The sequence below is a fragment of the Artibeus jamaicensis genome, unplaced genomic scaffold (assembly GCF_021234435.1).
Source record: "Artibeus jamaicensis isolate MK-2021 breed Jamaican fruit bat unplaced genomic scaffold, CSHL_Jam_final scaffold_369, whole genome shotgun sequence".
NCBI classification, from domain to species: domain Eukaryota; kingdom Metazoa; phylum Chordata; class Mammalia; order Chiroptera; family Phyllostomidae; genus Artibeus; species Artibeus jamaicensis.
The window spans coordinates 18,562,200-18,586,387 of record NW_026522042.1 but is presented as its reverse complement, the minus strand read 5'-3'; the positions used below and the strand labels follow the sequence as shown (position 1 = coordinate 18,586,387).

Genomic DNA, 24,188 nt, shown 5'->3' with positions numbered 1-24,188 from the left:
TTGCTTTAGAAATATTGGGAGAATCATGCCCTGCCTGGTTCGGCACAGTGGATTGAGTGCTGGCCACTGAACCAAAGAGTTGCCAGTTTGATTCCCAGTCTAGAGCACATGCGTGGGTTGTGGGCCAGGTCCACATGGGGGGTGCTCAAGAGGCAACCACACATTGATGCTCCTCTCCCATTCTTCTCCCTACCTTCCCCTCTCTAAAAATAAGTAAATAAAATATTGTGAAAATATTGAGAGAATCAAATTTATAAGTGTTGGTTTTGATGTCCTTCAACGTATCCTTAATAAAACACACAAGGAAAGAATGTAAATATTTGCCATTTTACTACAGACTTACCTTGCCTACATACTGATAATCAGATCCCGTATATTCCTCCAGTAAGAAAAATTGATTCCACATCCAACCACGTTTTTGACGGTGCAGAATTTTGCCATCACTTCTAGGTACGCGTGGACCTAATATTCTCTGCTGAGGCACAGGAGTCCTTCTGAACATTATCTCTGGAGAACAGAAATGTGGCAGGCACACCCAGAGTAGAAATGGTAGTAAAAATTGATATATTGTCATAGTTCACTTCTTGAAAATTCACAACGTGGATGAAGAGAAAGTAGTCCTGTTTTACTGAGTTGAATTTTACTGTGTTTCAACTGGTTTCCAACATTTCATCAATGTTTTTGACATGTTTCCAAAAGCTTCAAACAAACAAACAAATAAAAAAATGTCAGTTGACAACATTATGAATGTTACGCTTCGCTTTAAACTTAATGTGACAAAGATTAATGAGTAATAGCAACTAAAATATTTATTTTCCTCTTTTATATAAAATAATGAGTAATTCTGAGATCTATTATTTGTCTAGTAACATGTCTTCAATTTAAAAAAGATAATGGTAAATAATTTCTTTCAAACACATTTTAAAGAAGGGACACATTAAGTTTTCATTTCTTTTTATGTTTTGGCACTTTAACTTTTCAGGAATTATAATATCTACACACAGTAAAAATGTAGTTAATTTTGCATATCAATTTTTCCAGAGTAGCTTAACAAATTAAAACATTAAAAGTAAATGGTAATGTAAATTAACTATGGGAAACATGCGTCTGTTGTGCAATGCAATGTTACATGCAAATGTTTTTTTTTTAAACAGTGGCACCACTTCCTCAAATTTAATCTTGCTAGAACAAGTAGAAAATGAAACCAAAGTTGGAGTGCTTTTGGCTAAAGATCTCTCCTCTCTTCCCCATATTTCAGTCCGTGAAACTACTAGCATTTCCTATAATAGATAATTAAATCACTATACAGCAAATCAAATTGTAATGTAAGTAATACTATTGTCTAGAATAATTTAACCATATAGGAGTGTTTGGGAAATTTGTTCGCTTCTATCTGCACCCACTGCTGCTGCCCAGGTCTAGATCTCTGTGATGCTCTTGACTGCTCTCCACCTCCCTTCCTGGGCTTGTTTTCTCAACAAAATATCCCAGGTACTGTCATTAAAATGTCAGTCAGACTGTGTCACTTCTATGCACAAAATACTCCAATGACTATTCATCTCACTTTGATTAAAACCCAAGGTCTGACAAAGATCTACAATTCTGTACGTGGCTTCATAAGAGCTGGTCACTTCTCTGACCTCATGTTTTATTTTAATCCTCCACATTATTCCCCCAAATTTGGCCTTTCCAGCCAAAGTATTCTTTTTACTTCACCCTGAAACATATATCATATGTTTTGCTCCCCAACCAGGACCTTGTTACTCATTCCCTTTTCCCTATAGATATCAGCTTCAGTAGTCCGCTTATTTCCTTCAGGTATTTCTTGAAACCACAATCAATATGTTATGTATACCCATATACCATATGTGCTTTATTTACTTGTTGTTTATGTATTCTGTCTATCTGTATAATTCCATAACGTAAGGGAGTTTTGCTCTATACTTTGCTACAGTTTTCACAGTGCCTAGAACAGAATATTGTACCTAGTAGGTACTCAATAAACACTTTGATTGAATGAATGAATGAATGAATGAATGGTCAGTTGATTCAAATATCTGAACGCCACACTTCCTTTTGTAGTTATGCCACAACATTTATGTACAAAAATACATATTTTAAAATTATACTTTATTTTATTGTTCATTTATATTATTGTTCAAATGCCATTTTTTTACTTTAAATTTTTCAACTTGGGTTCAATTTGGTTTTGTTTTCTGTTAAGCATGAATTTTATTTCAGGATATGATAGGGGACCAGAAAAACTGAGTTCTACTTCTCCAGCAGGACAATGCGTTCTCAGTATTCCAGCATTGACATTGACGCTTTGATCCATAGTGATTCGTAAACAACCTATAAACTCTTTTGTTTTATTATTAAGAAAATTTACAGACTAATGTAAACATGCTTTAGAAATAAGATTAATGGTGAGGCAGCATTTCTCTTGAATGTGTTAAGTGGTAGCGGAGGTCTCCACGGCATGTGAAGCGGACCCCATGACAGAGGAAAACTGTATTAAACTGCACCGTGAGATACGGTGCTTGGAGTATAGAAATCATCTGATGCATAAAACAGTTTTCCATCACGAAGCACTGACTTTATATACACTCACACTGATTGGATTCTAAGGAATAGGAATATTTACCAAAATGATGTTTGTCTTTTATGAAGCCTTTTTAGGACACATTAGATGCTATTTTCTATAAACTTACACTGTTCCTAAGAGTTAGTGGAGAGTTTGTGTAACTCTCCACTTACTCTTAGTGGAGAGTCAGGGTATCTTCTGTCTTCTATAAAATCTTTAAAAGTTATTGAAGCAACAGTTCTTATTTCATCCCTTTTTATTTTAAAATATTTGTCAGCAACTATATATACAGCACTCCCATTTACCTGTACATCATGTCTGGCTATCAAGAAAAAAATTACAAGGTAAACCAAAAGGCAAAATGCACAAATTGAAAAGGAAGAGGAAGCATCAGACCAGACATAGTAATGTTGCTGGAATTATCAGACTGGGGATTTAAAGCAACTATGAGAAACATGCTCAGGATTCTAATGAAGAGACAGCATGCAAGAACAGATGGACAATGTAAGCAGAGACATGAAAATCCTAAGAAAGACTTAAAAACAAATGCTAGAGTTAAAAAAAAGACATATAACAGACGTGAAGAATGCCTAAAATAGAGTCATTAGTAGACCGGACATGGCCGAAGACTCTGAGCGAGATATATCAGTGGAATCCTCAAAAACCATTACATTCATCCTCACATGTTAGTCCAAACCCATAGAATGTACAACACCAAGACTGAACTCCAAGGTAAACTATGGACTTTGACTGATTATAATATGGCAATGTATGTTCACTGATTTTTTTTAAAGTGCCATTCTGATGAGTAATGTTGATAAAGAGAGAGACTATGCATGTGCCAGGCAGTGATATACAAAAAATCTCTGCATCTTCTCAATTTTCTTGAAAATCTAAAATTGCTATAAAAAAGGAACAACTAATCAACACAGAAAGAAAGAAAGAAAGAAAGAAAGAAAGAAAGAAAGAAAGAAAGAAAGAAAGAAAGAAAGAAAGAAAGAAAGAAAGAAAGAAAGAGAGAAAGAAAAGATAATAGTGGAACAAACCAACAATATTTGCCCTATGTTAATTTTTCCTTGGTGCATGCTCTGTAGCTAGAAGCCTATTGGTCAGCCTTTTCAAAACAATGTGCCTTTATTATGAATACCACAAGTAATTCTTCCAGTTACCCAACTCAAAATACAAAACATCTCTGATACTTCCATTTAACCAAGTAGACCTATTACATCATTAGTCAATCCATCCCTTGAATTTTTTTCTTCTTTTTCTTGGTTGTCAGCTCTTTTTTTCTTATTATATGTCCCACTACATTACTTTAAATCATCACCATTTTATGCAAAAGAGTGTACAGTATCTACTAACAGGTTTTCTTAACCTCAATCTTTCTTATTTAAAATATATCCTACAGGGTATTAGGTAAATTAATTTTCAAAACCCACTTCATCAAAACCAAATCAATTAAAAATTTTAAACATGTCTACTACAGGGAAGTTAAATCTGAACCTTTAGTTCATTGCATCTGAAACAAGATGATTTAAAAAAATATTCTACATACTTCCTTTTTTAATTTCAAGCCTGACATGTAACTTCTTATATGTATAGATTTGCTTCACATTAACATATAATTCCAAATCATGTCTATGTGATTATAGTTCATAGAATTTCCCTCACTAGAGAACAGCACATTGTTATGTGTATGCAGGTGTCAGTAAACCTTTTTTTAATTAGATAATTATGTTTAGAAAAAAATTGTTCGAAATATGCTTGACTACTTGTGGTAAAAAGTAAAAGTGAAATTTTAGCGTATGAAAACATTATGTTAGGGAGATTACTTGTTTGAAATTGCAAAACAGAATAATAATTAGAAAGAATCAAGTGGTTTGAGACTATATTTAAAATATGTCCTGGAATAAAAATGAAGAAAATTAATACAATTTTATAATGTCATTTCCAGTAAATAAATTTTATTTCAAGAAATCCTTTCCAAACCACATTTTCTTATTTTAGTCTCAAAAGCAATTCAATATACACAAAGTCAAACAATTATTAAACCACCCCTTTAGCACTCCACATTCCCTTAATACCTTTAAGTTCAGTGTTTGTCAAACGTTAATATATATTCACATCTTCTGGGACTCTTGCTAATCATCCGTGTTCTCATTCAGTAAGCCTGGGGTGGGGTCCAAAATTGTGCATTTCAATGAGCTTCCCTATAATGCCAGAGTCTGGATGACACTTTGAATTGCAAGATGGAGACCTCTCCAAACTTAAAACATCGCTGGAGTGTGTTTACAACATTTTCCAGTTTTGTGACTCACATTTCAGGTATGTGGCCTATCCCACCCACAGGAAAATAAAATATTAGGTGACTGATGTGGGAGGTGAGAACATTATTCGTCAATAGTCCCTTTTGTCCAGAATTTTTTTAACCAGAACAATCTTTCTGATTCTTCTACCTTCGTTATTCTCTTGCTTATACTACACACTGCAATTTCCTTTCTGTGTACGTTTAAAATAATTTGTCTCACTGAATTTTATTTTATTTTATAGTCACAGAGATTTCATTATCTGAAATATTTATTTCATATTCTGAAATACTTAGCATAACCATTGTTTTTCCCATAATGCACTAATCTTTTACATAAAAAGGCAAGGACAGTAGATCACAGATATAATATAATAGGCATTTTGACACACCTCACTTACTAATAAACTCTCCACACATCACAGGTGATCAATTAAGCTACAATACACCCTTGGATAATAAAAGGAATTAGTCATTCTTCAGTCAGTTGATTATGTTGATTAAGATCTTAATGTGCCAGCTTTTTTTCTTTAATTTTACCATTTATAATCATAATAGAAAATGCTAATGATTACTGAGCCCAAACCCAAGCTTCTATGGATGAACAATTTTAATCCTTTTAGAGTTTCACAGCACCAATACAGCCTAATGAATTTCAACCGTGAGAAATAAAGGTACATTTTTCAGGTGTGTTTATACAATTAAAATGAGCCTGTGCATATTAAATACTTCCTTTTATGTGCTGATACCATTTTATGCCTCTAGTATAAAGCACCATGTGACATAATTGAATCAGAGCATTCCACTAAGGACTCCAATAATGTGACTCCATATGCTTGATTATATTTTCCAGGAGTTCATTACATATTACCTACTGTGCCCTAATCTCATAGCAAATATATAATTCTACATTTAATATTTATCACTCTGTTTTAAGTATGCATTTGCATATGAACCTCTGTTTAGACTGTGAGTTTAAAGCTGGGTCTTGTGTCTTACATCCAAAGTTGCTAATATTGGGATTTGCTTCTAGTGTTCAATGAATATTTTTTTAATTTGGATTAAATATTGTTATTCTTTCTCAAATATTTTAACTAGAAGGAAATTTGGTTCATTTCCATAAAAAAGCACAACGATGTGTGGAGGACCACTTGCCCTATTATATACTTAAATCCTATTTATATGTAACATGACGTAACTCACAGGAAGCATTAGTCAGATTGGTATCAATGCACCATTGTTGAATAAAATGCACAAAACTAAGTTTTGCTAGTTTCTGATGTTATCACATATTGCTAATGTCATTTCCAATGAAGAGAATTCTATAATGCTCTGATCCTTGCTATTCTTTTCAGATTAAAATTCCCCTCCAAGCAAGACCATTTGAAATTAATTTTATTCTCCACAAATGTGACCTGCACACAAAGCAGTAATATATTTCTGCAGTAATCCTCTATGCTAACATCTTAACATGATAATTTACAAAACCAAATAAATATAGCCCGTATACATTTGGGGTGGTGGGTAGATACAGCACATGGCAGTGGTAAAGAAAAGCACTAATGAGTGAGGCACATAGCTTGGTGTGGCCATTTTCTCTAAGATTCCTCTAATAAGTTAAAGAATGGCACCCCAGTGTTCTTGCTACTCTCTCAGCAGCCTTTTTAAATGTCAGCAGTGAGTGTCACAGTCCCAGATGTAACCTGATCCACAGTCAAGTTAGCAGTGTTAATACAGCTGTGACATTACACCTGCTGCTCCAGGAAGTTTCCCGCTACTGTAGCCAGGATTGATTTCATTACATGGAAATTGGTAGCAGGGATACTCTCAGCAAGAATGGTCTCCTAAGTTAAAGACGTTAGAATGAAAGCCATCTGGTACCCTATTTCCCATGATCAAGGGCTTGAACTGCTTCTGGAAAGCACTGAATGAAGAAATGGGAAGACAGAGGTTTTATTAGGTTCCCCTACTCAGGATGGGGTGTCATTTCTCACTTAATGTATTACTAGTAGAAATGTCAAGGCAAAATATCCACAGCTGAAAGAACTTGTGAGAGATCAATTCCATTCAAATTACTTGCAGGGAGAACTTCTGTGCATATACTATTAAGTAGTGTGTGAACAATCACTATTCGTTCTTGAGTGCTTTACTGTGTGAGTGTGTAGAACATGCACTAAAATGGGATTAACTGGATTGTATAATTTGCTGTTGCTGTTATACCTGAAAGGGCAAAAATATGCAAGACACCCCAATGTGAAAAATGGAAAAGGCACAGATGTGGATATATTACAGGTCATTAAAAATCTCTTTAGAAGTATAAATATAGTTATTATACAAGAATAAGCACAGTAATCACAAGCCATCTTTGTGGCATGCATTGATGGGATGGTCAGGATTAAGTAAAAGAGGCAGAAAGTTTTATCAGCACTAATTTTTAATTCTAATTATGTTCCAATACTCACACAATACTAAAAAGCCCATTTGTACATAGTCCATCTTATCTCTATGTAAAGCCCATTACCTAAAAAAGGATTAATTCCTAAAGTCTGAAGCTGAAAATAAAATCAGAATAGTATTGTGTTAGTTAAATTTCATATCCTTGAGGGCAGAAAGGGACTAGATTGTAACTTATTTCCTATTTTTCATAATGCTTAGTTCAATGTTAAATAAATTTTTCATCAGTTTTCTTTTAAAATAAAAAGACAATACGAGGATTTTCTTTCATTATTGTCTATTTTTTTTATTTTTAAAGGTATCAATACCTAAGTACAGACTCCTGACTCTACAACATACTATTCACTTTACAAATACTACGAGAAGTAAGCTACATTGTAATATGAACCACTTGCCCATTGTTGCTTGAGTGTGTGTGATTTTTCCAGTGCGGTGCCTTCAGACTTTTCATCCTGTGGATGGGTGCCCAGGCTCAGCCCTGTTCTCTCAGCAGTGTGATCTCAGCACTGCCTGTGTGCCATGCATGCAGCTAAGGAAGCTTTCAAACGTGAACAAAACAAATAGTTCTCAACCGCTAAGCATTAACGGTGTAAAGAGATGACCTAATGCAAACATGCATGGTCTGAAAAATCTTTTGCAGGGAAACTGTGTGCTAGTTAACTTTCAGGTAAGAAGAGGAGGATTACTATTTTGTCTCTGTGTGTGCATGTTGTATGCAAATAAGTGAAGAAATAAAGGAGTTAAACTGAGGTCTGCCAACACAATAGGATGGAATTGTGGTCCATGAGTTGGAATAATGGATCATGAGTATGTAATGTGCCATTAACAGGGAAAAGATTGTGCAAAGCTCAGGGGAGATACAAAGAGCATATGCATTTGCAAATGGAAACTAATTTGTCTTTGATTGTATGACACAATCTACCAAGACTAAGCTCAAACCTAAATTTAGGCCCAGTTTTGTTACCAGGTGGAGTCCAAATCACCCAGCCCTTCAGCCACAATTTTCTCTTGGACAGAGCTGTGTGAGGACTCTCACAGGCCCTCGGCAGTTGGCCTTCCTGGGCTTTTTCCTTGATAAAACAACAGAAAATGTTTCGCAACTGCATTCATACAAATACAAACGTGAATGTTATATATTAAGGCATCACCTTTGAGCTCAAAGCTTACTTATTTCCTCTGATTTTTAAAGATATTAAAACATTCTCACGGGCCCCTGCCTTAAGTATGCAGAGCCATAAGCTCAGGGCTTACTCTGCCTAACAGTTAAATTGATCCTGACTTTAGCAGCACACATATCTTTAAAGATCATGTATCTTTAAGATGAGCTTCTGAAGTAAACTTTTTATCCTATAACTTAACCTAAGATTGAAGAAAACAGATTCAAAAGTAATGTTAGGTGATGTGCTCAAACAGTGTTATGACCAGAAATATAACCCAGGACACCACATTCCTTGTTCACTGTTCTGAAATGTCCTGCATAACTTCACACTGAATCAAAGTTATTATTGTTCCAACGTACACTTTAATGCTCTCACCTAGAAAATCCTGGCTAGCTTCCAGTTTGCTGAGCACAAGTAAGATGGACCCATTGGAAGTGGGGAATTCAGACCACAGAAATATGTGGACACCTATGGTAATGTTCTGAGCAAAAAATATATATTAAAAACATTAATGAAAATGTGTTTAGACATGTAAATGCCATGGACAGCTTCCAACTTGAAACATATCACTGACATGCTGAATTTTAAGTATAAATTTGTTATCAAGTCCCCTTGAGAACAAAGATTCCATAGCTAAGTTTTCTTTTTCTAAGAATTGTGCGTTTGGAGGGAAAGCCGGTTATGGTTAAGGTTGTAAATTAGTTAATATAAATAGATTTTTAAAGTGTTCTTCAAAGGTATGTTTACAATAAGTGGTATCTCCCCCTACCCTCACACGAACTTCACACTCGGTCCTCGCCCTCACACTGCCAATCCCCTGCTAGGCCTGTGGGACCCTGATGAAATACAACTCCAATCTCTCATGTGGCAGATTCTATGACCACCTAGGTTAAAAAAAATGTTGGTTTTCATGTATGTGTATCTGACATTGTTTTGTAGTTCAAACAGTAATGGGAAAATCATGACCTGTAATTATTTTGAAACTTAAGAAGGTATTCGAGTTTATAAAGCTGATTTACTAAATCACTTAGTGCTCAAATCTGGTATAGTAGAACAACACACACAGATACACAACAAAAATCTACAGTTCTGGAGGTAGTGGGATTTATAAGTATTCAGACATTAAAGGAGAGTATGGATTGGTGTCTAAACAATTGCATAGTGGACTTCTATTTAGTCACAAACACTATCAGAAGTAGAAAAACACATCATTTTATAACAGTGTGGTGGTTTAGGATCAGTGCAAGGTACAAATCTGGATTGAGATACAATCAATAAAATGCCATTCACTCTGTTAACTGCAAACTACTATTTCAAGCAGAGAGCTATTTGGTAGCTCACTTGGATTATCAGTACACTGTCTATCCATGTAGACATGATTCCAAATTCCTTCATGAGGATACTTACCACGTGATGCTATATCCTGACCTCTTAACAAGGCCTTTAACATGCATTCTGCATCTTGGGGAAAGGCATTCTTTTATTACTCTGTGTGTGTGCATCAAAGGAAGTATTATATAACTTGAGTTTCCATTTGAGAGCCTTTTAACTTTTTTCTTGCCTCCTACTACCACCTAGAAAGATGGAATCTTTGATACATGTGGGTGGGGAGGTGGGGTGGGGTGCATCAAAAAAATTAAGTATATTAAGGCTGAGTTTTTTCACTTATTTCTTCTGTAGGTCAACTACAGAATGAGAATAAACAGTCACAATGAATGAATATGTCTCAAGTGCTAGTAGACATTTTTCTAGAATGAAAGCCTCCTGTATGCCTTTAAGATTTCAAATGGTGTTGGGAGAACTGGACAGCTACATGCAAAAAAATGTAACTTGAGCACAGACTTACACCATACACCAAAATAAATTCAAGGTGGATAAAAGGCTTAAATGTAAGTCGTGACACCATTAAAGTCCTAGAGGAGAACATTGGCAAGAAAATCTCAGATATTTCACGCAGCAACTTCTTTACTGATATGTCCCCTAGAGCAAGGAATGTAAAGGAAAGAATAAACAAATGGGATCTCATCAAAATAAAAAGCTTCTGCATGGCTAAAGAAAACAGTATTAAATTAGCAAGACAACCAACTGTATGGGAAAACATATTTGCCAATGATACCTCAGACAAAGGTTTAAACTCCAAAATATACAAAGAACTTACATGATTCCACTCTAAGAAGACACCCAACCCAATTAAAAAATGGGAAAAGGTCTTGAACAAACACTTCTCCAAGGAGGACATACAGAACATTCAGAGACACATGAAGAGATGCTCAATATCGTTAGCTATCAGAGAGATGCAAATTAAAACCACAATGAGATACCACTTTACACCGGTCAGGATGGCTATCATAAACAAAGCAACAAACAACAAATGTTGGAGAGGTTGTGGGGAAAGGGGGTCCTTAGTTCACTGTTGGTGGTATTGCAGACTGGTACAACCATTGTGGAAAACAGTATGGAATTTTCTCAGAAAAATAAAAATCAACCTGCCTTTTGACCCAGCAATTCCACTGCTGGGATTATATCCTAAGAATCCTAAAACATCAATATCAAAGAACCTATGCACCACAATGTTCATAGCAGCACAATTTACAATAGCCAAGAGTTGGAAGCAACCTAGGTGCCCATCAGTAAATGAATGGATCAAAAAATTGTGGTACATATACACAATGGAATTCTATGCTGCAGAGAGAAAGAAGGAGCTACTACCCTTTGTAACAGCATGGATGGAACTGGAAAGCATTATGCTGAGTGAAATAGGCCAGGTGCTGCTGAAAGACAAATACCATATGATCTCACCTTTAACAGGAAGCTAAACAACAAAACAAACAAGCAAGCAGAAAAAAAAAACAAAGACACTGAAATAGAGAACAAGGGGATAGTGACCAGAGGGGAGAAGGAAGGGAAGTTAAGGGGAAAAAGGGGGAGGGATTTGGAGGAACAAATAGGAAGGACACAGGGACGAGAACTAAGGGGGGGTGGAAATGGGAGGGAGGTGGGGAGCAAGGGGTAGGGGAGGCTGGGATGGGAAAAATAGACAAAAAACTGTACTTGAAAAATAACTAAATAAAATTAATTATAAAAAATAAAAATAAAAATAAAAATATATAAAAAACACATATATTCACCCTTTTAAGCACAGTCCACTGATCACTTCCAGAACTTATATTGTATTGCAGCCAGTTTCAGTAGATGATGAAACATTAAAACATAACTGCTTTTTTAAAAAACAAGTGCAGTAAGACTACTGGGGAAAAAATAAGACATCTGTGGTATAGGAACAAAGAACACAACATCATAAGGCAGGATGGGACTTTGCCCTCTTCAGCTTTAGTTACACAAACTATTCAGTTCAGCTTGTACTTTTTGTCTGTGGATTCTAATACAAATCAAGCAGGAAATACACTCACACACACATATACACATCTACACACTCAAATGCAGTGTGTTCATATGTTTAATACCAAATTTATCTTAAAGTTGTGAAGAACAAGAATACACAGCAGCAGGAAAAGAATGATAAAACTATATGATAAGACACAAAAACAAAATGTCATTTAAGATAAAAAACCTTACAGTGGTCCTGCCAGTTTCCCCCCCAAATATTGGGTATGTCTACTGCTCAGTGTAATTGTGCACATTAAGTTTGTAATTGTAAAGCATGAGTAAAAAATCACGAGTGAAAAGAAATTGTTCAATTGAAAAAAATCAACTAACCAAAAAAAAAGGCAGTATAATTACACTTTTCATGGTATCACACTTGCCAAAGTCCATGCAGAAGAGCTATAAATATAAAAATAAGACTTTAATTTTGATTAGGTAGGTTTATCATCAGAAAAAGTAGATAATAAAAATGGGACAAACTATAATAAGCTTAGAATAAATCATATTAATTATTGGAGTTAATTACTAGGATAGTTAAATTCTTACAAATACTCGGAAGCTCTGTATCCTAGTTTGCAGGCTACAGAAATTGGTAACAAAATACAACTGACTACATGCTTTTTAAAAGAAATTAATTCTGGGCAGAAACAGAAGTAGGTTGAAAGTAAAAGAATGCATAGTACAGAGTGGGGGAAAGTAGGTTTAAGGTTGTACATATGGAAAATAATGCAATAATTAAGATATAATAATAAAAGAAGAAACTGTTTTGTGTACACAACTGTAAAACTTCTTTTGTCTCACCCTGTATAATGAACAAGCAGCAAATCGCATAGAAAATGTATTGATCGGCAATGTGTATAAGACCTTCAAAATGCCTTAAGCAAAATTAATGGAACTGAAAGGAGAAGTTTTGAAAAATTACACGATTGTAGTATGAATCTTCAACATCCTTCCCCAAAATATCAGACTGTACATTCTTTTCGAGTACATATTTGAGAACATATTCTGGATTATGATACAAGTCATATTATTTTTAATATTAAAATCATACATTTCTGACTCTATAAAGATTTAAATTAGTAACTAATAAGAGAGAGATCTGAAAATCCATAAATATTAGAAAATTTAAAAAACTTTTATGTAGTAGACGAGTCAAAAAAGTCACAAAAATAAATTCTGAATTGAATACAAATAGAAAAAAACAGTGTATTTTAAAATTAGTAAGATGTAGCTAAAGAAAGGTCTAGAGAATAATTTATATCATTATATACAAACTTCGGTAAAGAGAAACATGTCAAATCAATTGTATGAGTTTTTCTTTTAATAGACTATTAAAAGAAGAAGTTAATCCCAAATCAAGGACTTAAAATAAACAGTATGCATTTATAGATATCCTTTTATATAATAAAAGGGATGTGTGAGAGGCAACCACACATTGATGTTTCTCTCCTTCCCTTCCCTTCTCTCTAAAAATAAATACATAGTCTTTTAAAAAAACTTGCAATATATACCACCATACCATTAAAACAGCTAAAATAAAATTTTAAAAAGATGTTACCAGATAGGAGGGGGGTTGAAGAGACACGTGAAAAAGGTGCAGGGATCAAGAAGTACAGATGGGCAGTTACACAATGGTCATGGAGGATGTACAATACAGCATGAGGAATACAGTCATTAATTCATAGCTGTGTTTGGTGTCAGATAGGCATGACACTTTTCAGGATAACCAATAAATTATGTAATATCTAATCAATAGGTGTACAGCTGGAACTAATATAATCATGAATGTCTACTGCAATTGAAAAGAATAATTGATTTATACATTTTTTAAAATGAAGCTGAAATTTAGCCATCCCAAGTGACCTGCCTAAGATGGCCCAGTTAGCAAGGGAGGGTAGGCAGGATTGAAATCCTGCCTGTCTTGACCCCAAAGTCCATAACACATTTCTCAACCCACATCTCCTTTAACATCAGTCATGCCAATCTATTCTCACTGCAAGCCTGCAGGAAGCTACCATGCCCCCATTTCACTGAGCAGGAAAGTGAGACTTTATTAAGTAAGGGGCGTGGGTCCGAGGCGGCAGCTGAAGAGCCTGCAGGAGCTTACAGGTGGCAACGCAGGCTCTCAGGCAATTTAAATTTAAATTTAATTTTAAAAAGACATCACCAAGTGTTGCCAAGAATGCAGAGCAAATGAAGCTTCTATACCTCGATGGTGGGAATGCAAAATATTACAGCCGCTTGAATTAAAAAAAAAAAAAAAAGGCGGGGGGGGATTTTTTTTAAATTATTTATTTTCCAGGGGGGGGGGGGGGGGGGGGGTAATTGCAGTTACTTGAAATGTTAAGCATGCACTTATTTGATATGACAATCCCATCCTAGATATTTGTCCAGGAGAAATAAAAATGTGTGTACACATAAAAGCACGTGTAAATGGTTATACCCACATTATTCATTATTATCATAAACCTCAAATGAGTAAATGTATAAACAAGTTTCGGTACATTCATACAATGGCATGCCCTTATCCATAAAAACTTAAGAACTATGGATATATGTAGTACCATGGATGAATCTTGAATGCATTATACTAAGTAGAAGAAACCATGCTCAAAAAATCAGACATAGTGTATGTAGCCATGTATATGAGATTTTTAAAAAGTAGAAGTCCAAAACACAGCAGATTAGAGCTTGCCTGATCACTGCAAATTGACAGGAGCAAAGTTTTGGAGAGATGGATATTTTTTATGCATTATTGTGGTTATAAGCCAATACATTTGTCAAAATTCATAGAATTTTACACTAGAAAATATGCATTTACTCTATGCAAATTATACCTTCATATAAATGGCCAACAGGGACAGAAAACGATTCTCAATGTCACTAATCATCATGAAAATGTAAATCAAAATCACAATGAGATTTCACCTCGCACCTCTCAGGATTGAATTATATAGAAGGATAAGTGTCATTTAAAAAAATATTCACCATTCTTGTACCTTCCTTAATGAAATATTAAATATTTGAACTACTAAAAGCATTTTTTTAAATGTGGGCTTTTAAAAAAATGTGTGTTCCTGGGAAGCCCAGAATTGTAAACAAAATGAGTGAAGGAGCACAACTTAAAAAGAATTCCCCAGGCTTTTTTTCCCCCACTCAGGTACTGACGGGCCCTAAAGCTGACTATAAAATTCGGCTAGTGTAAATCAAATTGCAATAAATAGTTGTGTTACCAAACAGCAGGGGAGAAAAAGTGTGCTTTTATAAATTATTGAGTAAATAAAAATAAAAATGTGTACTTCTATAAATTATTGAAGAAGCAAAAACTGCCACATACTATTTATAAATCTAAATATGCAGAATGCAGAAAAGGTTTATCATTTTGAAAATTTTTTCAAACCAATGGATCCTTTATTCTGCTCTGAGACATCGGTGTTCTAAAGAAAGGCATGTCTCATGTTATATGCCCAGTATCATCTCCTGTTATTTTGTAATTCTAGCTATTTCTAAGTGGTCAAAACAACAGGCTAAACCTAACACCTAATGGTGTGCCAAATATCTTTTTGAAAAAGATCTACATAATCTCATAAGGACTTCATACCCTCAGGGTGGCCTGGACACTTGCAGTTTAGAAAACAGGGAGTCCGTGAAATGATGCATAAAACATTAGGGCTCAGAAAGGCCGGACCTGCTCAGGGGAGTGTGTGATTTGATGGTGCTCACTGATGTCAGCTCCCTGGCTCATCACGCTTGTGCTGATGTGGAAGCCGGTAGCACACAGACTCCTGCTAATGAGGTGACTGAAGGAAGATTACATTATCCCTTAGAGACAGACATGAAGGTGGGAAAGTTATTCTCAAAAGGATTTAGACATACCAGTATTCGATGGAACAGCAAAAAATAGGGAAGAGTATACTTTAGAGAAAGCCAACCTGGGAAACAAACTCAACAGAATTGTAGTGTTTGCAAGAAGATGCTATCAAAGACACCAACAGGCTTCTCTTGTCACCACTTTATTCACACAAAGATTTGGAACAAATTTACAAAAATGTAATGCTTTATGACATACTCATGTATGCTAAGCTTTCTAATTATCCCTTTTAAAAATCACAGAGAAATTAGAAAGCTATGAGTCAGAATTCCAAATATTGTATTTTACACTTTAGTGTCTGGTGATGTCCATTAGTTATACCTTTTAAAAATATATTTTATTTATTTACTTATTCAGAGAGAAGGGAAGGGAAGGAAAAAGAGAGGGAGAGAAACATCAATGTGAGAGAGAAACATGGTTTGGTTGCCACTTGCATCCACCTTGACCAGGAACCGAACCTGAAACCAAGGCATGTACCCTGGTGGGGAATCAAACCAGCAATCTTTAGCTTTACAGGAGGATGCCCAACCCATTGAGCTATGCTGGTAAGGCATTCCTTACACATTTTAATATTGTATGTAAAAAAGGTCAAATGAATAATTTCTCAAAAAAGGAACTGAATTATGTACCATTCACAGAACAATGAAGAATTTTTCATGAGATCATACAAATGAAAGTTTTGTTCACATTTAAGCAGAAGCAAATATTATGTGATTTGCATAGTATTTTCATTAAACTTTAAATGTTTCATCTTGGAGCCTGATCTAAATATTAAAAACTACCTGGTGATAAAAAGCGTTAACTCAGAACTGTCCAAAAGGAATTTTTATATTGTAAAGCAAGCCCTCTGTTTTTATTATTACTTGATAAAAATCAATCTGGACATTTTAGCTGTCTGACAAAGTTTTGAATCCTCAATTTGCCCCTGAAATAACCTTGACAAGAAATGCTGGTATTAAGAGAAAGGACACTAAACAGTACATGTGAGACGGTATTTTGTATTTTTAAAAAATAGCATAGATATGCTCTTATAAAACTTAACAGACTGCAAACAGAATTATCATGTTTTCAAGCAGTGGTAATGAGGAAGGTCAGGTAGCACGCATGGATTCTGGTAGAAACTGAGCCATCTCTGTTGACTTTTCTCACTCTCTTTGTCAACACGATATATGTGAATCTTTGGTTGCTTGATTTACTGTCAGGTGCTCAAGAGTAACATATTGATCAATGACAAACCCTATACATGACAGTGTCCCAGAAGATTATAGTGAAGCAGAAGGACTCCTTTTTTTTGGTGATGTCATAGCCATTATAATGTCATAGAGCAACAAATTAGGTTTGTGGTGATGCTGGTGCAAATCAACCACTATGCTGCTGGTCATATTAAAGTCTAGTACATACAATTATATTAGTACATAATACTTGGTAATGTTAATAAGCAATTATGTTACTGAAATATGCATGTACTATACTATGCTCTTTACTGTTATTTTAGAATGTGCTTTTTCTCACTATTAAACATTGTTTACTGTACAACAGTATGCCTTGTTACACTGGCAGCAAGTTCATGCATCTCTTGTATACTACATCTCCCTTTTTAAAAAAGATTTTATTTGTTTAGAGAGGGGAAAGAAGGGAGAAAGAGAGGGAGAGAAATAGCAATGTGTCGTTGCTTTTCACGCTCGCCCTTCTGGGGACCTGGCCCACATTCAGGCATGTGCCTTAGGCTGAGAGTCTAAATGGGGACCCTTTGGTTCCCAGGCTGGCCCTCAATCTACTGAGCCACACCAGCCAGGGCAATAGACTGCATCTCTTGAATGCATCATTTTCTCTTATGTTTGATTTAATCTATGTTGTCTGTGCTAATACACTATAGAGGCTTGAAGTTTAGGCTCAAGAAATAGGTTATGCCACACAGCCTAGGTGTATAGCAGGCTGTACCATTAAGGTTTGTAAAAGTACACTCTCTGGTGTCCACACAATGAGGGAATCGCCTAAGGATGCATTTTGTCAGAATGCATCCCAGCAATTAAAGGAAGTGTGACTGGACTTAAGTTTTAAATATTATAGCAAAATATTTCATAATAAAACATAATTGATGCAAATTGTATTGTCCCAATATTTCAGTGATAATGAACCATTATAATTGGTATTGTCCCATCATTTAACCCACTCAATGAACAACCATTTAATACTTAATACAAAGCAGATACAGTGATAGAAAATTTAAGATTTAATGGTACAACACTCTTTAACATAATCTTAAAATTCAACAGAGAGAAGAAATACCAACATTATAAATTGAATAAGTAGCATTCTTAAATATATTAAGATTTACATATTTAAAATTTTTCATTGGCCCATGTTGCTCATTGTTACACCCCATTTGATTTAACATTACTGTTTGGGATGTAGGTCTGGGGTGTTAGACTCCAAAGGTGTAAATACAATAAAGTTGTGATTATGCAGTATTGAGTTTCAAATGTTCTTTAGTATATTTGTAGAATAAATGCCTAAATAAGTCAGTAATTGTTGAATCTGTAAAGCTTTACTAAGCACCTCGGTATGGAGAGAACTAAGGACAAAATGTGGAATTCCCATCCCACTGGAAAAAGGGAAACCACTGTGAGTTCTGAAGGAGGGCTCTCAGGAAGAGAAATACGGTGACAAGTGGTCACAGAGCCCTTATCTCCCAGCCTCTGGCTCTTTCTTTCTCCTCTGTGTCTCTAGTCTACATACATGTGGCTTGGCTGAGGGGTGGGGAGGAAAAGTTAGAAGCACAGACCGAGTGGTAGACAGAAATGGTTGATGAATGCGTCTCACGGGGGCCCCATACCACTGAGCATGCCTGAGGAAGCCACCCGTGAACCAGAATAAACATTATAAGGGAGAGAGGAAAAAAAAAACAGAAAAAGGGACCACAGACTTCAGCAGCAGATTACCACAGGACACGGCTACAAAGTGCAACCGACCACACAGAAACCCCATTTCTTTAACACAACCCTTTCTATTTTCTGTCTTTCCACTCCTTTTATCATTAAGCCCTTAGGATATCACATTCTGCTCAGTATCAAGCTGTCTTAAGAACAAAGCCTCAGGTCTGTGGAGCAGAAACAGAGCTTTGGTCCTACAAAAGACAGCATCTTCACTTTCAGTTGTGTTTCAGCCTCAGGCCCATGAAATCCCAAAGACACTACAGACCACACCCTCATGAAACCCATCAGAGCAAAGCCTTGGCTGACATCTGGGCCCTACACAGTGGTTAACCATATTTTACCATGTATCATGTACAACCATGGTCTTGACCCAAACTTTCAGAAAATTAAATTCACTTTAATTTTATTTATTTATTTATTTATTTATTTATTTATTTATTTATTTCTATTTAGTTATTTGGGGGGGTTGTATTATAAAGGAATTTTAGCAGTTCTTTTTAACATACTAAGCTAAAAGAAATTTTATGGAATGAATAATTATAAAACACAAGAACAGATACAAGGTATTTCAGGTATGACCCATATGAGACACATCCTTATTACTCCTTCAAAAATTTGGGCAAAAAAGTGCACATTATACGAGGCAAAATATGGTAACTACTTCCTAGCCAGACCCCAAACAATCGGTAGAGCCCTCCAGCCTACCTCCTTTGCTCACGATGTTTAATAAGTTCCCCCAATGTAACCCATCCACTGGAAGCCATCAGAAAGCCATATCTTTGACACTAGCTCACCTGTTACTCTGGGCTTGGTGCCATTTCCCCCCAAAATAAACCATCTGGGCTGCAAACTCCCATTTCCATTTGATTAGGCTTTAATGTCGGCAGGCAAAAGGACCTCTTTAGTAACAAAAAGCATTAAGCCACCTACACTCCAGCAGAGGCCAGCACCACCCTGAGGGTATCCACCAGAACAATCATCCCTCAAAAGCATATGGTGTCAGATTTTAAGTATAAGTGACTTTGCAACAGAGACCAGCAAGAATAAAAGAGACCAGGGTCCACTACCCCTAGGCCATGTGAGCTTCCCTGCAATGCTTTGGTCTCTATCACTCCCTGCTAGATCTGTCCCTGCAAACACAATCCCCAAACGGGCTTGAGTCATCATCCTCACAACTGAAGGCTGTCTACTAATTTCTCAGGTCAGCCTGCTTTGCCTCCATGGTTAGGAACCCATCAGAATTACTGATCATACCGCTGCCTGCCTCTCAGGTATCTGTTCACTTTCCATAGCAGTGCCAGAATTCAAGCAATAATATCTAGGAAACATGATAATGCAAGTCAGGAGCTCAGAGCAGAGGAGCATGGAGGGGAAGGCAGTAAAAGTTATCAGCATATTTTATGAAGGTCCTGGACCCAGAAATATTCCAGATTAATACACACATGCTCAACAGTTTTAGCTAGTTGACCCTGGATTGTAGAGTCTAATTTTATCTTGAGACAGTTCTGGGAAATTAACGTTCATACATAACCAATTATTATATGCCAAACACTGATCAAGGTACTTTCACAAACATTAAATGAATTCCTAGAATAGCATGAATTACATTACTTATATACAATAAATGGGAAAAATAAAGGCAGAGAATCCTTCTGATGCATGTGTTAAGCTAGAGAATATAGCGTCATATTAAATAGCTTCTTAAATGTAAATTGGATTCTTTAATCTTAATTTCAATAAACAGTAGTTTTATACTCCATTTAAAATTTGTATTGACTTGGGTCATCTGTATTTTTACTTCCATTATGCTAATTGTATTTGATTAAATTTAGAGACAGATATTTAAATATTCATGTGTTTTTCGTATTATAAATATGAATGTATGGCTTCTATTTAAAAAACACCTATGAATAAAACATTACATTTTCTCTGAATGGCAATGTTAAATAGTTCTACCAAAGGGAACTATGATCCTTGAACAAAAATATTATATATTGTTTAATTTATTTATGATGAAAACTTCATACTAACATTAATAAATATTTTCTGGCAATATTCTCATCTTTGGTCTTTTATTTTCCTAGTTGAAATACTCAAGATTTTAAGTGTATCATGTTCATGTTCCTGTGCTCTTGGAAGGCAGGGGAAAAGCATGGGCAATGATAACAAGGTAAAGAAATGCAAATACTGGCTGAGAGTTCTGAAGAAAAAAAGGGATGATGCCCTTTAATTGATGTCCTAAGAGTACAGTAATTGTTCTTTTGTTGTCACTAAAGGATGAGCAATCAATGTACAGTAAAAGAAAATAGAAACAAAAAGACCTCTTCAGAGCCAACATTAGCTGAGTATCTATTTTATAGGCCAGATATATTTCTATATAGTTTAGTGCTGTTTCTCATATTAGATTATTTACTGCTCTGGGAAAAGATTATTTATTACTTGGTTTTCTTATTCCTAACATCTAGCATGGATCTTTGTATATGTAGTGATTCAATAAATTCTGAGAAAGTAACACTCAGGGGATACCCACAACTAGAGCACATTACACATTAATTCCATTTAATTGATAAATCATTCAAGGCTGAGGAGTTAAGTAACATGTCTAATGCAATATAGCTAGTAAGTGACTAACCTAGGATTTTAAGTCTCTTTCCTCTTTATTTATGTTCTCTGCAAACAATAGACTCTTTGTCACTTTTAAAACAGCAAAAAAAAAAAAACATAGTTGTAAGGCAGAAAATAAAACAGGATCACTGGAAATCCTTTCCAAAAATTCCTGTCTCCTATTTTTCGAAGCAGATTTTTATTAATGGTTGAGATAGGTATACATGTAAGTGACCCCCAATAATTACTTTTTCCCCATGTTTGCACCCACATGTGACCCACTCCTTTTGAATTTGGTCTGGTTTATAGAATCATTTCTAACCAACAGAATACAGAAAAGGTTCAGGGAAATGAATTAATTTCAAAGACTGTGAATCACATCTTACTAGCAGGCTCTCTCTATTGCCTACTCTGCCTGCATGTTTACATTAGCAAGCTGCCATGTTGAAGAGGATCATTTGGAAGGAGACTGAGCACAGCCCATGGCCCAGAACCATCAAGAAATTGAGGTTCTCAGTCCAACAGCCCACAAGGAATTGAATTCAGCCAACAACCATCTGCTGAGTCCCTCTTATGGCACCTCGGCTGTAGCCTGTGGAAGATTCTAAAGCAGTGAACCCAGTCAGGCATGTCTGGATTCACAACCCACAGCCAGTCTATGATAATAAACACATGTTGCTTTAAGAAGCTAAACTTTGCAATAACTTGTTACACATTAATATAATGAATGTAATATGCAAACATTAATTTTATAATAAACTAGTCTAGGATAAAACTATCAGTTTCTTAGCATCATACAGATACATGTAGAAAAGGTACAGAGTGTCTAAGAGGCCCATTGGAAGAGACTAGTTTCTTACTGATAATGATGCCATCACTAATGTGGTTTCAATGCAATAAATGTTTTTCAAATCGGACATATTTAAAAAGCTTTAAATTTTTTTTTTGGTGTGCCCTGGCCAATGTAGCTCAGTTGGTTAGAGCATTGTCCCATAATCCAAAAGGTCGTGGGTTCAATTCTCAGTCAGGGCACACAGCTGTGTTGAGGGTTTGGTTCACAATCAGGGCACATGCAAGTATCTTTCTCACATTGATGTTTCCCCACCCCCCTCTCCCTCCCCTCCTCTCTCTCTGAAAAAAAATAATCATGTCCTTGGATAAGGGAAAAAAATTTTCGGTATAAACCTCTTTTCTTAGGATTTTTATCTCCTCACTTTGAAAATGCAATTTTCCACATTTTACCATCTCTGAATGTAGAAAATATCTTTCAATCAATGACATAGTTCAATGAATTAAAGTTCATTCTCTTACTGATAACAATATAGTGCTCATACAACTGAAGGACAATAATTCATAACTGTGTTCATGATATACACTTTTATTTTATTTGTTCTGTGATATCTGAATAAAAACAAGGTTTCTGAACACAGTGGTCCTGAGGAATTCTGAAGTCAATTAAGAAAATATAGAACCCACCTGGCTGGTGTAGCTCAGTGGATTGAGCATGGGCCTCTGAACCAAAAGATTGAGGTTCGATTCCCAGTCAGGGCACATGCCTGGGTTGCAGGCCAGTTCCCAGCAGGGGCCAGTTTCCAGCAGGGGATGCACCAGAAGCAACCACACATTGATATTTCTCTCCTTCTCTCCTTCCCTTCCCTTCTAAAGATAAATAAATTTTAAAAAAAGAAAAGAAAATATAGAACCCAGAAAACTATACACATATTTCTGACAGCAATTTAAAAAGTTATTTTTTCACTTGCCCAAGTTTATTGATGTGGTCCCATTTCATCAATATAGTAAAACTGATATGACATATATTAAACTTTGGGAAGGTAGGGTGGGTTTTTTTTTAATCCATCAAGAGATGTATGTGGTAATAACAGCCTCTGATGAAATATTACTATTAAGTTTTTTAGACTTGTTTAAAGGATGATGGTATTCCTTTATCAGGAGTGTGCAGTGCCCTATTCGCAAAGCATGAGGACACACCCCTCCAAAGGATCTAACTCATATCTCCTGTTTCTGAGACAAACTGCAAGTAACTGATTGGCGGTAGCACTGAAATCATCTAGGATTATCCTCGAGCATTTCCATAGAGAAAAATAATGTTAAATAATGTAATAGGTTTACTAAAAGTTTTATTTATTTATTTATTTATTTATTTATTTATTTATTTATTTATTTATTTATAGAGGCGGGGAGAAAGAAAGGGAGACAGACAATGAGCACATCAGTGCGTTTTCTCTTGCACACCCCCAACTGGGGACCTGGCCCACAATCCAGGTATGTTCCCTGATTGGGACCGGAACTGGCAGCCTTTTGGTCTGCAGGCCAGGGCTCAGTCCACTGAGACACACCAACCAGGGGGCTATGTAATGGTTTTTATTCCACCCTTATTGGAGGTATCTGGTTCTTCAAACTGAATGCTAATGAAAGTGCAAATCGGCAGTAGAGAGTTTGTGGAGAGTGGAGGGTAGTATCTGCATTGAACTGTTATTATTCCAAGTTTAGTTTGACTATAGACAGAGTTAGTAAATTATCTCAAAAAACAAACTCAAGGAAAAATCAATACACTTGAACTTTCTGCTGTTAATGTATCTATAAGAAAGTATAAATAACTGGGTGGTTAGATAAGACTCATTTTCACAGCAGTATGATTCACTATTACAGCCTTTCTGACAAGGAGATTAAATCATCTTTCTTTCTATGTTTTCTCTTCCTTTCCTGTATAGTAGCTTCCCAAATTTGGTTCATTGTTTTCATTGTATTATTTGCTCCATTGTTTGGGTTGCAAGCATCCCATTTACTGAAAAGGGGGAAAAAAAGAAAATGACAGATTTCATTTACAATGAAAAAGAAAGAATGTCTTTGGAAGTGTCTGGGCAGCTGG

The 24,188-nt window shown here is 35.6% G+C and overlaps 1 protein-coding gene across 2 annotated transcripts in view; it reads right to left on the bottom strand.

Moving 5' to 3' along the window:
* Positions 1–619, bottom strand: part of LOC119037468 (cadherin-10) — a 79,295-nt gene extending 78,676 nt beyond the window's left edge. For both annotated transcript variants that reach the window (XM_037129667.2, XM_037129668.2), the window contains exon 1: positions 344–619. In XM_037129667.2, the coding sequence (XP_036985562.2) occupies positions 344–574 (231 nt within the window). In that variant the 5' untranslated portion in view covers positions 575–619. The remainder of the gene's footprint in view (positions 1–343) is intronic.
* Between the last annotated feature and the right edge of the window lie 23,569 nt (positions 620–24,188).